The sequence below is a fragment of the Phyllostomus discolor genome, chromosome 2 (assembly GCF_004126475.2).
Source record: "Phyllostomus discolor isolate MPI-MPIP mPhyDis1 chromosome 2, mPhyDis1.pri.v3, whole genome shotgun sequence".
In the NCBI taxonomy this organism is placed as follows: Eukaryota; Metazoa; Chordata; class Mammalia; order Chiroptera; family Phyllostomidae; genus Phyllostomus; species Phyllostomus discolor.
The window spans coordinates 22,941,807-22,960,702 of NC_040904.2; the positions used below are offsets into that span (position 1 = coordinate 22,941,807).

Here is an 18,896-nt window from a genome sequence, read left to right on the forward strand (position 1 = left end):
AGAAGAGGAAGAAATGTCTATCCCAAGATTGCCGAGTTGTGTGTGTGTGTGTATGTGGGGAGCAGAACGATTCTAGACAGAAGATACGTAGTTCAAAGGCCCAAAACAAGAGAGAAAATGTCCTGTTTAAGGAACTAAAGTAGGTGAATGTGGCCAGAGAGTAGAGCGAGGGGGCAGTGGTAAGAGAACAGGCTACAAGGTAAACAGGAGCTGGCCGCATTTCCAAGTACCAATTAAGCAACATTAGAAGTTAGGAGTTTATCCTCAGATCAATGGGAAGCCATTAATAAAGGATATATGATTAAATTTTATTTTTTAGTTTATAAATTTTAAAAAACCTCACATACCATCCTAAAAGGAGTTTGAAAAACTAGGTACTCCCACATTTTAAGTTTACATCTAATATTTTTCATAAGATTAAAAGATAAATTTCTGTTAGAGATTTAAAACAGTAAACATTTCGAAAAATCAAATGAGATGACCATGAATTATACCTAAAATAAATTTTCAACGGTATGATATACACCAAATCTGGCAGTTCCTTTTTTAAAAAGATTTTATTTATTTATTTATTTTTAGAGAGAGGGGAAGGGAAGGAGAAAGGGAGCAAAACATCAATGTGTGGTTGCCTCTTGGGCCTGAAACCCAGGCATGTGCCCTGATTGGGAACTGAAGCGGTAACCTTTTGGTTTGCAGGCCCACAGTCAGTTCACTGAGCTATTCCAGCCAGGGTCCAAATCTGGAAATTTCTATCTGTGGATGTTATCAAATGTTTCTTGACGACTGTGTTGGTCCTAGGAACCACACAATTACATTTACAAGAATCAACATCACTATTTCATGTTGCCTAAGTTGTTCTGAGTTCAAGACAATCTTCACTCTGAACAAAAATACGTATAAGAAAGGAAGACATTATAGGTTTAAGAAGCTTCAACTAATCATTAAATAAGGCTTCAAGATTTGTATTTCTGCCAAAGATTTACTAACAGGAACTAAATTTACTCCTGCCTGAAACAACCAATAAAACCTCTGACAAAATATGTAAAATAATGGTTTCAAAATACTGGATATCAAACTTCAAAGGACAGTGACGCCTGAGAGACAGGAACAGAAAAGAGAGGTGAACCATTTAAGTTGCCCAGGCTACTGCTTTGAGAATCTCCAGGTTATATGAAGGCCGGGGGTGGGGGGGACGACACAAAAAACACCCAGAATTCTCTTCTGTGGGGGGGAGGTGCCTTGTAATACAAGCTTCCCCCACTAGGTGAGTGAGTGTTCTAGGAACCCATCTCTATCAGGGTACCAGATGGCATTGTCATGAGAGGCTGTTTGGCTTCAGTGAATTTTTTTAAAGACTCTCCCAACACATTTGCCCATTTCATGATGGACGATTTACAAGCGCACCTACCCACACCATGCTGAGCGCTCAGCAGTTTTTGACCCAAAACAGAGGTACCCCCATGCCCCATCCTCCCTATTCACCCAATTTTGTCCCAAGCAACTTTTTTTGTTTCTCTGGATGAAAAAAGTCCTCAAAGGGAATTGTTTTGCCAATGTGGAAGAGGTAAAACAAACAAACAAAATGGCAGAAACACTAAATGGCATTAAAATTGATGAGTTCAAAATTGCTTTGAGCAGTGGAAAAAATGTCTCGATAGGTGTACTGCATCAAATGGAGAGTATTTTGAAGGTGACTGAAGTTTAAACATGTAAGAATAAATACACAATTTTTTAAATAAATAAATTCCATTTTTTGGAGGGTTACCTTTGTATACATGAACCTAACCGTATCAACATGACATTAAATGTAAGTGATCTAAACACTCCATTAAAATATAGAAATTGGCAGATCAGACAAAAAAAGCAAAATTCTATATGAAAGGATAAGAGAATATTATGAATAACATTATGCCTATGAATTTGACAACTAAATGAAGCTGATATATTCCTTGAAAGACACAAATTGCCAAAGCTCACTCCAAAAGAAAAAAGAAAAACTACAGAGCCCCATGTCCATCCTCCCAAAAGCCCTATATGTATTTTTTAAAATGGAATTTGTAGTTAAAAACCTTATTACAAAGAAAACTTCATGCTAAGATGGCCTTATTGGTGAATTCTATGAAAAAGTTAAGGAAGTAATAAAACCAATTCTATACTAACTCTTCTAGAAATCATTCTACACAAACTCTGCCCCCCCCCCCCCCCGCTCCAGTGGAGAGAAAGGGACTGAATGGCCACTATCTAAGGAAGAGAGGGCCCTGACCCCTCTGCCTAGACAGGCTTTTTCACTCTAGGTGGTTACCTTTTACAGATAACAAAGGAAAGAATGTTGCTGATTACTTCAAAGAGAAGGATGTTTGCAGATGCAAGGAGAGAAGTAGTTGAACTGGTTACTTTCCATACTTGGGAGGTTTAGCATAGATTTTAGGAAGTTACTTTAAAGATATGCAGTAAACATTTTCTGCCTCAATTCAGGGTGAGGGAGTTTTAGCAAAAAGCAAGCCTCAAAGCAGCCTGGGTACAATGCAGGCCTGATTCCCCACGGGAAAGGCGATCTGTGGGCTCTGTTCCTGTGTGCTGACCAACTGCCTGCTAGTTTTCCGAGTCAGGGGCTGTGGAGGATACCGGCCAGTGGTATCCATCTCGGTTGCGGATGTTCATTGAAACACGAGAAAAAACATACATAGAAACAACCAGGTCCTGTGGGGGAATAGGAACAGCAGGGCCACTCCTCACGTGGGGAGCGCCTTGGCCACTCTCTCTCTGGTGGGGAGAGCTCCCCATTCCCCCTCCAGAGAGCCTTTTTATTGGTTTCGTTTGAATAAGAATTCAGGTAAAAGCTCATTACTCATTGCTAGGAAGTAAGGATCAAACAATAGATAACAAGGAAGTCTGAGGGCCTATTTTGAGTCAGGGTCAAACAGCTGTAAAACTTTAAAGAACGAACTTGCTGCTTCCTTGGACCCCTCTCATTCAACTGAGGGCATTCTAAACAAAGCAGGTTTCACAGGATCTTACATATTCTTTCTTAGGCCTGATCACCTGGGGAACCTGCCCTTTTCAGCACAGAGCTGCACCACCTTGTCATTGTTTCAGGCTTAGGTAGAGCAAGGGAACTAAGGCAACCAAGAGATAAGGAGATTTTCTCCCAGACGATGAGGACTCAGGCTATGTCAAAGCCGAGGAGCAAGGGTCCATCACCCCCTTTTGCTGTAGCCCCCAAAGTCCTTTCTTGGGGGCCTCCCACATGATCGTGCCTGTCTTAGATCGTTCCCCCCTTGGGGAATCTTACCCGTCATTGGCTAACTGACCAAGCATTGGGGTTCAGTTATGAATGAAGCAGCAGAAGCAGCGTTCCTGCCAGGGAGATAAGCTTTTGTCTCCTTGCTGGTTTACGGTCCAAGGCCACTCCCTCAGCCTTAGCCTTGGTGGGGGTTACAGCTTCTGATACCAGGCAGGGCAGTTCCCAACAAGGGGCTGGGCTACATTCGTCATGCCATGTGGATAGGTTCCTTATACCGTCCCGCACACCCCTTTCCACCTGAATCGCCCCCACTTTTAGTTCATGTCCATAGGTCATACATATAAGTTCTTTGGCTTCCACATTTCTATACTATTTTTAACCTCCCCCTGTCTATTTTCTATTTACCATTTATGCCTCTTATTCCCCTATTCCTCACTCCCTATCCCCACTGATAACCCTCCATGTGATCTTCATTCTGCTTGTGTTCTAGTTGCTTGCTTAGTTCGTTTCTGTTTTTGTTTTTAAGTTCAGTTGTCAATAGTTGTAAGTTTGCTATCATTTTACTATTCATATTTTTTTATCATCTTCTTTTTCCTAGATAAGTCCCTTTAATATTTGATATAGTAAGGGCTTGGTGATGATGAACTTTAACTTGGCCTTATCTGGGAAGCACTTTATCTGCCCTCCCATTATAAATGATACCTTTGCTGGATAGAGCAATCTTAGATGTAGGTCCTTGTCTTTCATGACTTGAAATACTTCTCTCCAGCCCCTTCTTGCCTGCAAGGTTTCTTTTGAGAAATCAGCTGATAGTCTTATGGGAGCTCCTTTGTAGTTAACTGTCTCCTTTTCTCCTGCTGCTTTTAAGATTATCTCCTTATCTTTAATCTTGGGTAATGTAATTATGATGGGCCTTGGTGTGTTCCTCGTTGGGTCCAACTTCTTTGGGACTCTCTGAGTTTCCTGGACCTCCTGGAAGTCTATTTCCTTCACCAGATTGGGGAAGTTCTTCTTCATTATTTGTTCAAATAAGTCCTCAATTTCTTGTTCTTCCTCTTCTCCTTCTGGTACCCTATGATTCAGATGTTGGAATGTTTAAAAATGTTCTGGAGGTTCCTAAGCCTCTCCTCATTTTTTTGAATTCTTGTTTCTTCATTCTGTTCCAATTGAATGTTTCTTTTTTCCTTCTGGTCCACTCCATTGATTTGAGTCCCAGTTTCCTTCCCATCACTGTTGGGCCCCTGTTCATTTTCCTTTATTTCACTTAGCATAACCTTCATTTTTTATGTATTTTGCAACCATATTTAACCAATTCTGTGAGCATCCTGATGACTAGTGTTTTGAACTGTGCATCTGATAGGTTGGCTATCTTTTCATTGCTTAGTTGTATTATTTCTGGAGCTTTGATCTGTTCTTTCATTTGGGCCTTGTTTTTTTTGTTGTTGTTCTTGTTTTTTTTTTTGTCTCAGCATTCTTGTCATATAGTAAGGGGCAGAGCCTTAGTTGATCACCAGGGCAGGGCAACCCATGCCACTGCTATATGTGGGGGAGGGGTCAGAGAGGGAACAGTGCTCCGCTCTCTGCTGGTTTTCAGTCACTTTCCCCACAACCCACAAGCAAACTGGGCCCTTCTGGTGCTGATTCCCATGTGGGTGGGTTCGTGTATGTTCTAGAATCCTGTGGTTCTCTCTAATGAACTCTCCTGTGAGGCTGTTGAGTTTCTCCCGCTGCCGCCTCAACCCCCACAGGTGTTTTTAATCAGAGGTTTTGAGGCTTTATTTCCCCGAGCTGGAGCCCTAGGTTGCGCAGTTTGTTTCCCCAGTTTTTCCTTCCAGTTTATCTGCATGAATGTGGGACCACCCAGTCCACAATCTGTTGCCTCCCCCAGTCTGCCAGCTGCCACCTTGCCGAGAGTCCTCTCCGCCTGGCTGCCATCTCCACCCCTGGATGAGTGTTCTTTCTTTAACTCCTTGGTTGTTGGACTTCCATACAGTTCGATTTTCTGTCAGTTCTGGTATTTTTTTTTTTTGTTTTTGAATTTGTTGTTGTCCTTCTTTTGGTTGTGCGAGGAGGCACAAGGTGTCTACCTACACCTCCATCTTGGCCAGAAGTCCATTCTACACAAACTCTTTAACTTCATTCTTTGAGGCCAGCATTACTCTGATACCAAAACCAGTCAAAGACATTACAAGAAAACTATAAATTGATGTTCCTCATGAACATAGATGCAAGAATTCAAAATCAAAATTTTAGCAAAGACAATCCAATATAAGACAATCCAATAAAAAGGCAAATACCTCATGATTACTTTAAATTTATCCCAAGAATGGAGGGCTGGTTTAACATTCCAAAATTGATCAATGTAATTTATCACATTAATAAATCAAAAAAATCAAAACCATATGATTATCTCAACAGACACAGAAAAAATGTTCAATGATATCCATTCACAATAAAATTTTTTGGCAAAATTAGTATAGAAGGGAACTTTTTTAATTTGATGTAGGGCATCTGTGAAAAACTTGTAGCTTATGGGTGAAAGTCTGAATATTTCCCTCTATTATCACAGTGCCAGTGAGATTGGGCACAGAAATTTGGGAGCTTCTGTTTTGGACTTGCTGAATTTGGGGCCCAAGATGTCATTGAACATCTAACTGGGGATAAGTAGAGTGATATGGATCTGGAGCTCAGAAGAGAGCTGTCAAAACATAGAAGCTATTAAGGGTATTTTTGAGCAAGTCTATACATTTAAACAAATGCCCCAGAGGAACATAAGTGGAGAGAGAGATGAGAAGAGGGTTAGAAATGGAAATCCTGAAGAAAACCATAACTTAAGCCTCCTCCTATAGGATACAGGAAGAAGGGCAAGAAAAGGTGACCAAGTACAATCCTAGCTGTGAAAAAAAAATACCTCTATGATATATTTTAAGGGAAATCCAGTTTCAAGAAAGAAGGAGGGCTCGATACAGTCAAAAGTTGCAGAAGAACATACGATACACAGATTTTGGTATATGCTGATATTCTTAGCCATAAACATATGTGACCACTAGACTATATTGAAACCAGGCATTATCTAACATAGATGGGATTTAGCCAGTTCTTAACACTGGCTGGCACATTACATTTCATTCCATTCTGGGTGAATGTTGATGCAAGTTGGGGTTTTTCTATCAGTGATTACACTGTTCTCTGGATTATTCATGCAGACTACTAAGAGAATCCAGTATCTATGTCTATCTAAAGAAAGTTCAAGTATCCATTTTTTCAGAAACACTTTGGATTAGTCAGAGACTCACTAGAGGCTTAGGACTTTTTTCCTGTATGTTTGTACTATTCAACTTTCCCAGATCAGGTCCTCATTATCCTACACCAAGAGAGGCACATGATCTCACTGAGCGCCTCACTCAATTTCCTCATTATTTAGAAAGTTGATAAGAACATCAGTTCCACCTCACTAATTTCATGGGATTGGTTAGAATAAAATGAAGTTTTGGAGGTCCGAGTTGTCTCACTTTGAGTCCTTAATACCTGAACTGGAGGCTGACACAGCATGAGCTCAGCAAATTTGACTTCCTATAACTGAGTATTTGTTCAAAAGCTTTGCTAACTGTAAGCCATTCCGTGAGTTTTTATTTATTCCCCAACTCCAATTTAGTCCTTCAAGTGACCAAATTCAAAGCACTACCTCGTCTTGACCGGAGCCAAAGAGTGGTTGGGTCTGCAAACCTTGCTCTTCAAGCAATCCAAATAAAAACACTGCCGTGCAAACTGCACTTCATCACTAGTCCCCTGGCCCAGCTTCCCACCTGCTTGCCGCTCCCAAACGTCTCCCTTCGGAAATTCTGTATCCATTGTGGAACTTTCGAGGGGACTAAGTGATCAAATCTCACTTTGACATCCCTTGAGACGTCACCACTGAACTCTTCAAAGCGGTCTCGGACCCCTCCAGGTCCCCAAACCTAAGATGAAGCCGCGCACTGGATATGAGTTTTCCCACGGGCCCAGCTCTTTAAGGTCTCCAACCCAGCGGCGCCAGTGCTCTCGCAGGGGTTTTAGGTAAGCGGGAGAACACGAAGCTGGAGTGGCTTCGGCTTTCCTCTGTGGCTGTCTTGAACCGCGGGGATGGGGCGGGGCACCTCGGATCCCTCCTTCCTCGCTGGCCGTCCAGTGGCGAGATGGGAGGGGCGGAGCCATCCGGGAGCCTCGAGCTCCTCCCGCCAGGGTCGGGCCAGACGGAGGCGGGGCGGGATCTGGCCCAAGAGCAAGGCTAGGCGCTGCAGGCCCCTCCTCCTGCAGGCGGGCAGGCGAGACTGGGCGGGTTTCTTCTCCAGAGAGCCAGTCCCTGCGGCGGGGCGGACCTGGAGGAGGGGCCCAGCTCTGAAAGCCCCGCCTATTTAGCCGCGGCGGCAAGTCGGGGGCTTCCCGCGACTCTCCTGCGGGGCCAAACGGGCTCTGGCTCCTCCCAGTGGCCGGCCCGGGCGGAAGCAGGAGGTGGGGGTAGCGTGTGCGCTGCTGGTCTCCTCTCCCGCGGCGCTGGGGCCCGCGCTTCGCCGCTGCTACTGCATTAGGCGCTTCGCAGGCGGCCAGCTTCTCTCCGCGCCCTTCCGCTCCTCAACCAGGCCCTTTTCTCAGTCGCGGCCCGTGGCATCGACCCGGTCGGCCCTCTCCCGCCCCGTCTCATACTCCGGCCGCCGCGGCACCGGCCCCGATGGCTCTGTGCAACGGAGACTCCAAGGTCAGTGTCTGGCGTGGGGGTCCCTCCCTCAACGCTTCCGGACGAAGGCTTGGCTCCGGGGCCAGCGAGCCACCGCGCGGGGCCCTTCCCCGCCCCCTCCCCCAAAACCGTCAGCGCAGCCCTGCTGCCCGGGCAGTGGCGCATCCGGGAGCCACGGGTCAGGGGCCTGTGGCATGTATTCTCGAGAGCGGCAGGTGCTTTGTTGATTTTCTCTGCGTGTCGGGGTTCCTGCGCCCTCTGAGCGCCGGGCGTCGGGGAGGGCGTCTGCTCCCTATGGCCACGCTACCGGCCCTGGCTCCCCCGCGCCGCTGTGGGGCGCCGAGCCCGCGGAGCGCGGCCCGAGGGTGGGGGTAGTGAGGCGAGCGGGTGTGTGTGTGTGTGTGTGTATGTGTGGGTTGCGGGGGGAGTTCTGCAAACCTCAGCCCGTCCCTTCGGCAGGCTAGGGGCCTTTTGTGAGATCCTGGGGCCCGCTGAAGGCAACGCAGGGTCCTGGCCTCGCGTGCGGCGATCGAGCTGGGCCATTCTCTCGTCTTCCCGCCACCCCGTTTCCCGCCTGTCCTCGGTGGGGCCCTCCCCGTTCCCCCACGCACGCCTTGGGGGCTTTGGCGGCGAGGCCCCGTAATTGCACCACCCCCACCCCCCGGGCCGGATCTGGACCGGTGGCCGGAGGGTCGCTTACTCCTTTCCCCTCCCCCATCCTCCGAGGAAAGGAGCGTTTGCAACCCCGCCCCCACCGGCTCAATGGTGATTTTATTCGTTTCTTTGCCATGGGACCGGTTCCCGGAGTGGCGAGCGTGGGGAGCCGTCTCTGGGACGCCAGCCTCCGCCACCACACCGGAGGACTGGGGGAGTCTGCAGTCCCGGGGTGCTGGAAAAGTTGCTTAGTCGATGTTCGGATTGGGGATAGCCTGTTTGGACCCTGCAGCGCTTCTCGCCACCTCCAGCTCACTTTTTCTTTAGACCCCTTTCGTCTCGCTTCTGAATTGAGCGCCTTCGCTTTCATTTATGTCTTACAATTTAAGTCGGCCTGGAATTCTTTCAGACCCTAAGTTTCGTCAGCGGGAAACGGCAGAGTTTTGAATTAAGATTTACTTGAGTTAGGTGTACCTCCTGTACGCTGTTTAGGGCCTGGCGTTAAGAAACTGCTTTATTAAGTTTCATTCAGGTGTGTGGATTTTTTAATCGTCAGGTGCCAGATGTTGTAAGTCACGCAGGAATGTCTTATTTAGGTAGTGCTCCCTTACGAAAGTGGTTCCAAAGTGTCACATTTTCGTGGGTCTTCTCCCTACTTGCCTAGTATTTAGTAAACGCTCAGACAGTGTTGGTTGAACAAATGTGTAAAGATTGTAAGGTAGCTAGCTGATACATACTCTTAAACCGAGGAAACTGATGCTCAGACTTCTTGGGGCTCTTTCTCTGAATTAAATAGGTGAATGAAAACACTCAAACTTTTAACTTCTAAGATCAGAATGTAAACGTCAGTGTACAGCTCTTCCCTGGTCACTAGTTAACACAGCTTTTTGTTCTCTTTTAGTTTGAGCCTTATGCTCATTGGAAAGATTCTGCTTTGTCCTGATAGAGGAAATGACTATATTATTAAGGGGACTCAAACCTAATTTTGCAAAGTTTATGGTGATTTGAAAAAAGTATTTTCACAAAATTAACAGAAGAAAGTTCAAGTTTCAGTTTCCAAATTACTTGATCAGTCTCAGGAGTGTAGAACATACATTATTTTTTTCCTTGCTGGTATTTCTTGTTTGTTTTGTCCAACTTGAATTTTAAAGAGTATATTGAGCAGTTTGCTGTATTTGAGCCTCAGGTGAATTGTTGATTAACTTATTTTTATTTAAAGGTCCTTTATGTTTATAGCATAATCAAGAGTGGTTTGTTTGTTTTACTGTACTAACATTAAGATATGGACAGAATTGGAAGCATTTTCAAGAGGAGCAATCCAGGGAAATACCTATTTCATCAAATCTATGATTATTTCATGTATTCCTAAGGGAGGAAAAACCTTACAATTAAACCATGATGTGCACTGATCACAGGGAACATTTCAAGTGAGGACATCTTTAAATATGGGAAATATTGAATAATTAAGTAGGTGAAATAAGATATATCTCAGAGATCCACCTGGAAATCTGAGTAGGCATCTATTTTCCATAGCTTACCCCTGAACCACCTTTCCCTCTGTGGTGCAACACAAATAGCTGAGACACTGGGCCCAAGCTTAGTCTGTACATCTGTCGTGCCTCTGACAGTCGTGTGTTCATCCTAGTTCATAAATGAAAGTGAGGAGAGAGCTGATTTTGATTCTTATTCTGGCATATTTTTTTTAATTCAGAACTTGCTAGAATGACTTTTTTTTTTTTTTTTTTTTTTTTTGCCTGATAGAAAGTTGGGAGAGACCTAAAATCTATAAAAGCATTTGGGCTGTTTTCATTAGTTTTATCTACAAAGGACCCTTTTAGAGCTGCAAAGCACCTTTATGTGTTCCAGCGCCTTTTATACTGAAAAAACAGCTGGAGTTGGAAACGAGTTTTTCTTTTCTTCAGGGCTACTTTGGTCAACCATCCAAAGCAGGTATTTTTGTTTCCTTAACAAATGTTATTTGGTTAATATCTCACTCAATATAAACAAAAGCATAGGCAGTCAGCAATTCTGTTAAAAATTTTCACAACTATTCAGTGTTAATTAAAGTACATGTAATTGTCAAGTATTAGACATAATAACTTTTTTCAGTTTTATTAAGGCAGGATTATCTGAGTTATGTTCTTGGGGCTACTTGTCAGGTTTTCCACATTACGTCCCTACCAAGCCTCAGCCTCTTGGTTGGAGCAGAAGTGAGACTTGTCCCACCACCTTCACTAAAATATTAACTAGGTTGTGTCATACTTGGTTTAAGGCTGTTTTATAAATACTTACTGATGTTATAAATTTAAATTCTGCATTTTAAAGTATAAGGGTTTTTTAAAAGAATTTTACTACATATTTAAGCTTTTATTTATTTAGAGAGAGGGGGACAGAGGGGGAAAGAGAAGGAGAGAAACATCCATCTGTGAGAGACATTGATGGGTTGCCTCCTGTCTGTCCCCAACTGGGGTCCGGCCTGCAACCCAGGCATGTGTCCTGACTGGGAATTGAACCTGTGACCTTTCAGTTCACATACTGGCACTCAATCCATTAAGCCACACCAGCTAGGGCTAAAGTATAAGTTTTGTAATTTAATGGAAAGATGACCTGAGGTTTTTATCTGGGGTGCATTGAGAATTAACTGTCCTTTTTTGATAATCCTACAGTACATTTTTTTTCTAAGGTCAAAGATTTTTTTTTGCTTCAGATTTTGTTCCATCAAGATATTCATCTAGAAATGGAAGAGCTATTACAGACAAAAGGAATGGCTTTTATTTTCTCTTCTTGGACTTGGAAGGTTTTGAAATTTCTATAGGAACTTCAGATGGCTTTGCTTTTAGTAGGGGCCAGCTTGTCACTTAAGGAAAGTAGTTGTCTTTCTAGGATTTAAAAAAAATAGACTCGTCTTGTACTTTGTTCAAATGTGTTTAATAATATTTCTAGGGCTCTTTAATGAATAATATTCCAAAGGATATCATTTGATACAGTGTTTGCTATCTGCAATGATAAAAATTTCCTCCATTTTGGTACTTAAACTCTTTTCGTGATTCCTACTAACCTAAACTTTGTTTAGATGCTCAAAATCAGTGAAATCTATAGGGTTAATACATAATTCTGAAGTACTTTATGAATCAACAACAATAAAAAGGGCAATTGTTTTACAGAATTTTGAATCTGTATATAGCATATATTGTTCTGGATTATATAGAGTATTTTTTTTCCATGCTTATTGTAGAATAGAGATGTTTTCTGTATTTGCTCAACAATCACAGAAGTTCACACCCTGGCTGGTGTGGCTCAGTAGACGGAGTGCCAGCTTGCGAACCAAAATGTCACCAGTTTGATTCCCAGTCAGGGCACATGCCTGGGTTGCAGGCCAGATCACTGGTTGGTGGTGTGCGAGAGGCAGCCAATGTTTGTCTGGCACATCAATGTTTTTCTTCCTCCTGCCCCCTTTCTCTAAAAATACTAAAATAATTCCTGGGTTGACCCCTTGCCATGGCTTTGGGGTCATGGTTTAAAAAAAAAGATTTTATTCATTTGTTTATTTATTTTTAAAGGGAGGGAGAAAGAGAGGAGAGAAACATCAGTGTGTGGTTGCCTCTCTCATGTCCCCCACTAGGACCTGGCCTGCAACCCAGGCATGTGCCCTGACCAGGAATGGAACCAGTGACTCTTTGGTCCACAGCTTGCGCTTAATGTACTGAGCTACACCAGCCAGGGTGGGTTCGTGGTTTTGAGAACCCAAGAGATGCTTTATGTAATTATGTCTACATATTCCCTAATAGAGTCCATTATAATGTGATAGAAAAAAAGGGGTTTTGTTTTGGTAGTGTGACCATATATTCTCTTTATCTAAACTGGGGCACTTGATCGTAAAAGCAGGTGCTAAAATAACTTAAATTTCTAATTGTTGTAAAATAATGTTACCAAACAAATAAATAATTGTGGATTTACACAATACAGTAAATAAATTAATGGCAAAATCACTGTAGCATGAGTGCTCAGATTATACTCTTTGTACATTATGCACAGGGACACATAGTGTCTCTTTCCTGCGTGAATTTTACAAGCACACTATTCGCATTTCCCACTGACCCAGCTGTAAGTGGCCTTGCAATCTGAGGAGTGGCTGTAACTCAAACGGCAGGTGCACCAAGTGACTGGCGGGAGTAGCAGCTTCAAACATTTCTCCTATCAGCAACCAAGACTGCATAGAAGTAGCTGCCCCAAGTTGCCAGTGTGCAAGTGTACTTCATTTTATGGGGAATGAGGGCTAGATAATTGGTGGGTGGTTTTCACATTGAACCAGAATTAAAGTGTGAACTCTGTTCACTGCACCTGTACTCCACACAGTATGAGACAAAGGCATGGCAGAAGGTGAAGTATAAAGTGAAAGTATAGTATAACAAATCCAACATATCTTACTTTAATGCAGTTATTCATAATATTATGTTAAAAATTAGAAAATGAGACAAATGCTAACGTGGGTAGGATGTGGGAATAACAGGTGTAAATTAGGACAGTCCTGGGAAAACTGAGCCATATGGCCACTCAGCTATAGAGCACATAATGTCCTGATTTCAGATCTTCTTTATTGACATGTATTTAAAATTTGGCTAAAATTCAAGCCTAATGTGTATATATTAGAATACTTTTTAAAAAAGATTTTAATTATGTATTTTTAGACAAAGAGGAAGGGAGGAAGAAAGAGAGGGAGAGAAACATTACTGGGTGGTTGCCTCTCTAATGCCCCCTACTGGGGAACTGGCCCATAACCCAGGCATGTGCCCTGACTGGGAATTGAACCGGCTACTGTTTGGTTTGCAGGCGGCACTCAGTCCACTGAGCCACACCAGCCAGGAGGGTAATTTTTTGAGTTAATAACTATGTGAAGAGAGTTACTCTAAAATTCTTAAAAATTGAGTGTCAAATTACTTGTTTTCTAAAAGTTGAGAACCAGTAATGTTGAAACTAACCAAAAGGAAAAATAATGTGCTCTAATCTGTCATAAAATTTGCAGAAGATATTTCCTAAACCTTTAAAGCTGCTTGGACATTTAAAATTATTAGCTACTCTTGTTTGTCAAGGGGAGAACAGAATCCTTTCTGTCTCTTTGATTATAGATCTTATGGGTATGAAGTGGTATCTGGTTGTGGTTTTGATTTGCATTTCTGTAACTACTCATGTTGAACATCTTTTCATGTGCTTATTGGCCACTTGTATGTTTTCTTTGAAGAAAGGTCTTCAGGTATTTGTCTTTTTACTGAGTTGTGAAGTTCTTTATTCTGTTAACAAGTCTCTTGTCAAATGGGGTCTACAGATAATATTTCGAGGGGGGGGAGTTTCAGTTGCTTAATCGTGTCCTCTGATGCATAAACACTTTTGATGCAGTTCAATTCTAGTTATCTTTTCTGTTGTCATGTGTTTTTGGCATCGTATCTAAGAAACATTTCCTAATTGAAGATCATGAAGATTTGTGTTTTCTTCTTAATCTTTTAGCGCTTATATTTAGGTGTCTGATCTGTTTAGTTCTGTATTTTGTATATGCTATAAGGGAAGGTACCGATAAAATTATTTTGTTTGTGGCTATTTAGTTGTCCTAGTACCATTCTTTGGCAAACACTGACCTTGGCACCCTTGTAGAAGATCAAGTGTTTGATTTTGGACTCTTGATTCTTTTTTTTTTTTTAAAGATTTTATTTATTTATTTTTAGGGAGGGAAGGGAGGGGGATAGAGATAGAGAGAGAGAGGGAGAGAGAGAAACATTAATGTGTGGTTGCTGGGGGTTATGGCCTGCAACCCAGGAATGTACCCTGGCTGGGAATCGAACCTGGGACACTTTGGTTCCCAGCCCGCACTCAATCAACTGAGCTACGCCAGCCAGGACTGGACTGGACTCTTGATTCTGATTCATTTATCTATATAGCTATCCATACACCAATTTTACATTGTCTTGCTTTTGTAACTTTGTGTATTAAGTTTGAAATTGGGTTGTGTGAATCCTCCAACTCTGTTCTTTCTCTTTTTTTCCCCAAGTTTGTTTTGGCTATTTTGGATCCTGTGAATTTGAGCATAATCTTGTTATTTTGGCAAAGAAGTTTGGTAGAGATTGTGCTGAATGCATACATCAGTGTGGGGGTATTTTTCCATTTAAGTCTTCTTTATTATTTTTTTTAATATTTATTTATTTCTAGAGAGAAGGGAGGGAGGGAGAGAGAGAGAGACAGAGACATCAATGTGTGGTTGCTGGGGGTCATGGCCTGCAACCCAGGAATGTACCCTGGCTGGGAATCGAACCTGTGACACTTTGGTTCGCAGCCCGCGCTCAATCCACTGAGCTACGCCAGCCAGGGCTAGTCTTCTTTATTTTTGAAAAAAAACTTTACTTATTTCTTTGTAGAGAGAGGGAAAAGTAGGGAGAAACAGAGGGAGAGAAACATCAGTGTGTGGCTGCCTCTTGTGCGCCCCCTATTGGGGACCGGGCCTACAACCCAGGCATGTGCCTTGTCTGGGAATCAAACCAGTGACCCTCTGCTTCGCAGCCTGGTGCTCAATCCACTGAGCTACACCAGCCAGGGCTGTACTATAATCCTTTAGAAGATTTTACTTATTTTTTTAGGGAGAGGGGAATGGAAGGAGAAAGAGAGGGAAAAAAATATCCATGTGTGAGAGAAAGAAACGTCTGTCAGTTGCCTCTCGCACTCCCCCAGCTGGGAACCTGTCCCGCAGCCCAGGCATGTGCCCTGGCTGGCACATCAAACTGGCAACCTTTGATTCACAGACTGGTGCTCAACCCACTGAACCACACCAGCCATTGCTACTATAATTTTTAATACAATTGGCAAGGACAGAAATCCTTGTTTCTGATGTTAAAGGAAAGCATTTAGTTTTATACCATTAAGTAGGGTATTAGCTGTGGGTTTTTTATAGATGCCCGTTATCACGTTGAGGGAGTTCCTGTGTATTTCTAGTTCATTGGATGTTTTTGTTATGAAAATTCTTTAGATTTTGACAAATACTTTTCTATGTATATTCAGATGATTATATGGTTTTTGTCCTTTATTGATTGGGTATATTATTAAGTTAATTGATTCTTGGATTAAACCAAACTTGCGTCCCTGGGATAAATGTCACTTCATCATGGTATATAATCATTTTTTATAATGTTTCTGGATTTTTTTTGTAACCATTTTGTGGAGTGTTGCATCTCTTTTCATAATAGAAAATGGCTTATAGTTATTTTGGTGTCGGGGCCATACTAACCTCATCTTATGGGATACCATTTAGTTTGTACTCTACTTGCTTTATATCACCAGTTTTTTGTGTGTAGATCCTAAGTTACATTTTGGTGGGCTGTTTTCACATTGCTTCATTATTGTAACGAACTGTCAAGATATGTTCCTTCCAACCCCAACATCTGATTGGGTGAAATAAGGCATAATACTTACAGTATTAGACTGAGAAGATAATTCTTTTGAAGGTATTGGTATACCTTGAGTGGATATAGCTTAAGTTAGTCTAAATATTTTTCTAGCTAAGAGTATAAACTTTTAATGGATGATTAATTCATCCACTTACAGGGATTTAGCCGGATGGATTTAGGGTCTTGTAACATAGTGGCTTTGAGATTTGTGTGCATGTGTTGGCCTTGTCATGGATACTGTGGCAGCGCTCGACCATCCAGTGCCCCTGAAGGCTGAGGTAACAGTTGCTTATTGTAGTATTGTCTTTCAGTTGGTGGAGAGAAGTGGTAGTTTGAAAAGGTCACTAACAGGTGTTTTGTTTTACTTGTTTTCATTGAGGTAAAATGTATATGTGGTGAAGTATACAGATCTTTATGTTTACAGTTTAAGTTTTGACAAATGTGTGTACCCATGTAACCACCACCCCAATCAAGATATAGAAGATTTCATTACTCTTGAAGCTTCCTCATGCTCTTTGGCCATCATTCCTTCCATTCCTTCAGTCACTACCACTGTTCTGCTTTCTGTCACTGTGCATAAGTTTTCTGTTTTTGAACTTTATATAAATGGAATTATACAATGATTCTGTCTTCTTCCTCGCAGCATAATGTTTTTGAGATTTATCCATGTTGTTGTATCATTAGTTTGTTCATTTTTGTTTTTGCACAGTATTCTACATATGGATATGTTAGAACTTATTTGTCCGTTCACATGTTGTTGATGGCCATTTGAATTGCTCATTTCTCTCGGATAAGTACCTAGTGCCATTGCTAGGTCAAAGGGTAGCTCCTACAAGAGATAAACCTTGGCATAGTGCATACACTTTTAAAAATTTCATTATAATATTTTATAATAATTTTATAATGATCCTTAAGAATATTTTTAAAAGCACTCATTCAGTTGTATTTTAAGGGAAATAGTATGTAGTTTGTGGGGAAACACACTAATTTTTGATTGACTTTATAAATATAAAAATGTGTACCAGAGTGTGTAATACTTCTTTATTTGACAGTAGCAGTCTAGATTTTAAATTCAAAAGTAATTTGACAATAAAGCTGATGAAAATAAATAGAATTGGAAGTGCTCTGGACTTAACAAGCTTGGGTTTTTAAAAAATGCAACCCTGGTATTGGTGTAGTACTTTCATATAATGCTATTTTTAGTAATTTGATAAGAAAACTTCTATCAATTTGTCTGTGAGGTGTAGTATCATCTTGGGCTCATCAGGCCTAGCTCTCTAGAGTTAATTACTCGTGCCTCTAGTTTCTCTTTCCTGATGTATTTCCTTCGTTAGTTAGCTCTTTAAAGAAGGGTAAGCATGCATCTATATTTTAACCTGTAAAGCTAAAGAATCAGTGTAATATCTGTCTTAAGGACAAGATCACAGAGAACTAAGCATGATTAGAGCCATTCTGTCCAGTTTTGCCCTACATTCTTACATATTTCTGTTATCTATGGCCAGGGAAAGCCGAATCACAGCATGTTATTAATTCAGAGCCTGCCATGTATGCAGTGTTTTTTAAAAATTTTACTTAATAGGTATTAGAAGTATTAGAAAATACTTCTAATGTTAAGTATTAGAAAATACTTCTAATGGATGAATCTCAACATGGATAAATCTCAAAAGTATTTTCAAATACTTCTAATACTAATTTGTGGTACTAGAAGGGCATGTGCTAACCAATTTCTTGCTCATGAGTTTGTGGGTTGGTTCAGCATTGCTGAGCTCCATTACTCTTACCTTCCCCTTGGGATCAGTGGGCTGTGGTGATTGCAGAAGCACAGGAGGTAAGTGGAAGCATTAAGATATCTTAAGGTCTGGCACACTATCATTTCTGCCCTCATTACTTTGACCAAAGCAAGTGTCATGGTTGAGCCAAGTGTGAGGAGTGAAGAAATATATCCTACCTATAACAGGGCAGACTGTAAAGTCAGGCTATAGAGAATAGTGAGGAATAAGGGCCAATCATGTAGTTGGCTACATATGGAAAATTAAAAACATATGTATAATGTAAGTAAAGCAAAGAGTATAATGTCTCTGTTGTTCAACTAAACAGTTATACACACACATGGTTTAGTCTTCCTTCATATGTTTACTTAGTGCCTCACAGCAAGAGTTACGTATACCTGATCTCTATTTTTGTATGTTAAGGATGATGAATTGAATCAGATATTGCCAACTTATCTATCCATTATCAAGTTTCACTTTCATCTAATTTCTTCTATTTTAACAGCCAGTGCATAGTTTAGTGCTTCTCACAGGTCTGTAGTAAAAAACCATTAAAAAACCAGTTTCAATCTATTGACGACTCTATTATTGTAAAGTAAAATAAATTTTTAGGCAAGTGAAATTTGAAAATCAAAGACACGAAAGTAGAAGGCCCAAATTTTTGTAGACTCAACAGAAATAAAAGTACTGTCGCCTTGGCTGGTGTAGCTCAGTGGACTGAGCGCGGGCTGGGAACCAAAGTGTCCCAGGTTTGATTCCCAGTCAGGGCACATTCCTGGGTTGCAGGCCAGAACCCCCAGCAACCACACATTGATGTTTCTCTCTCTCTATCTCCTTCCATTCCCTCTCTAAAAATAAATAAATAAAAATCTAAAAAAAAAAAGTACTGTCAACTTGTAATACAAGTTTATGAATGCTTATATAAAATTTATGTACATTTTTCTTTTTTTTCTTTTTTTTAAGGATTTTATTTATTTATTTTTAGAGAGGGGAAGGGAGGGAGAAAGAGAGAAAAACATCAATGTGTGGTTGCCTCTCACATGACCCCCACTGGGGACATGGCCTGCAACCCAGGCATGTGCCCTGAC

The 18,896-nt window shown here is 41.6% G+C and overlaps 1 protein-coding gene across 3 annotated transcripts in view; it reads left to right on the plus strand.

Moving 5' to 3' along the window:
• The first annotated feature begins 7,446 nt into the window (after positions 1–7,446).
• Positions 7,447–18,896, plus strand: part of GMPS (guanine monophosphate synthase) — a 51,757-nt gene continuing 40,307 nt past the window's right edge. Inside the window, exon 1 of one of the 3 annotated variants that reach the window (XM_028504480.2) lies at positions 7,447–7,979. In XM_028504480.2, the coding sequence (XP_028360281.1) occupies positions 7,953–7,979 (27 nt within the window). In that variant the 5' untranslated portion in view covers positions 7,447–7,952. The other 2 variants (XM_036017598.1, XM_028504481.2) reach the window with 2 other exon arrangements.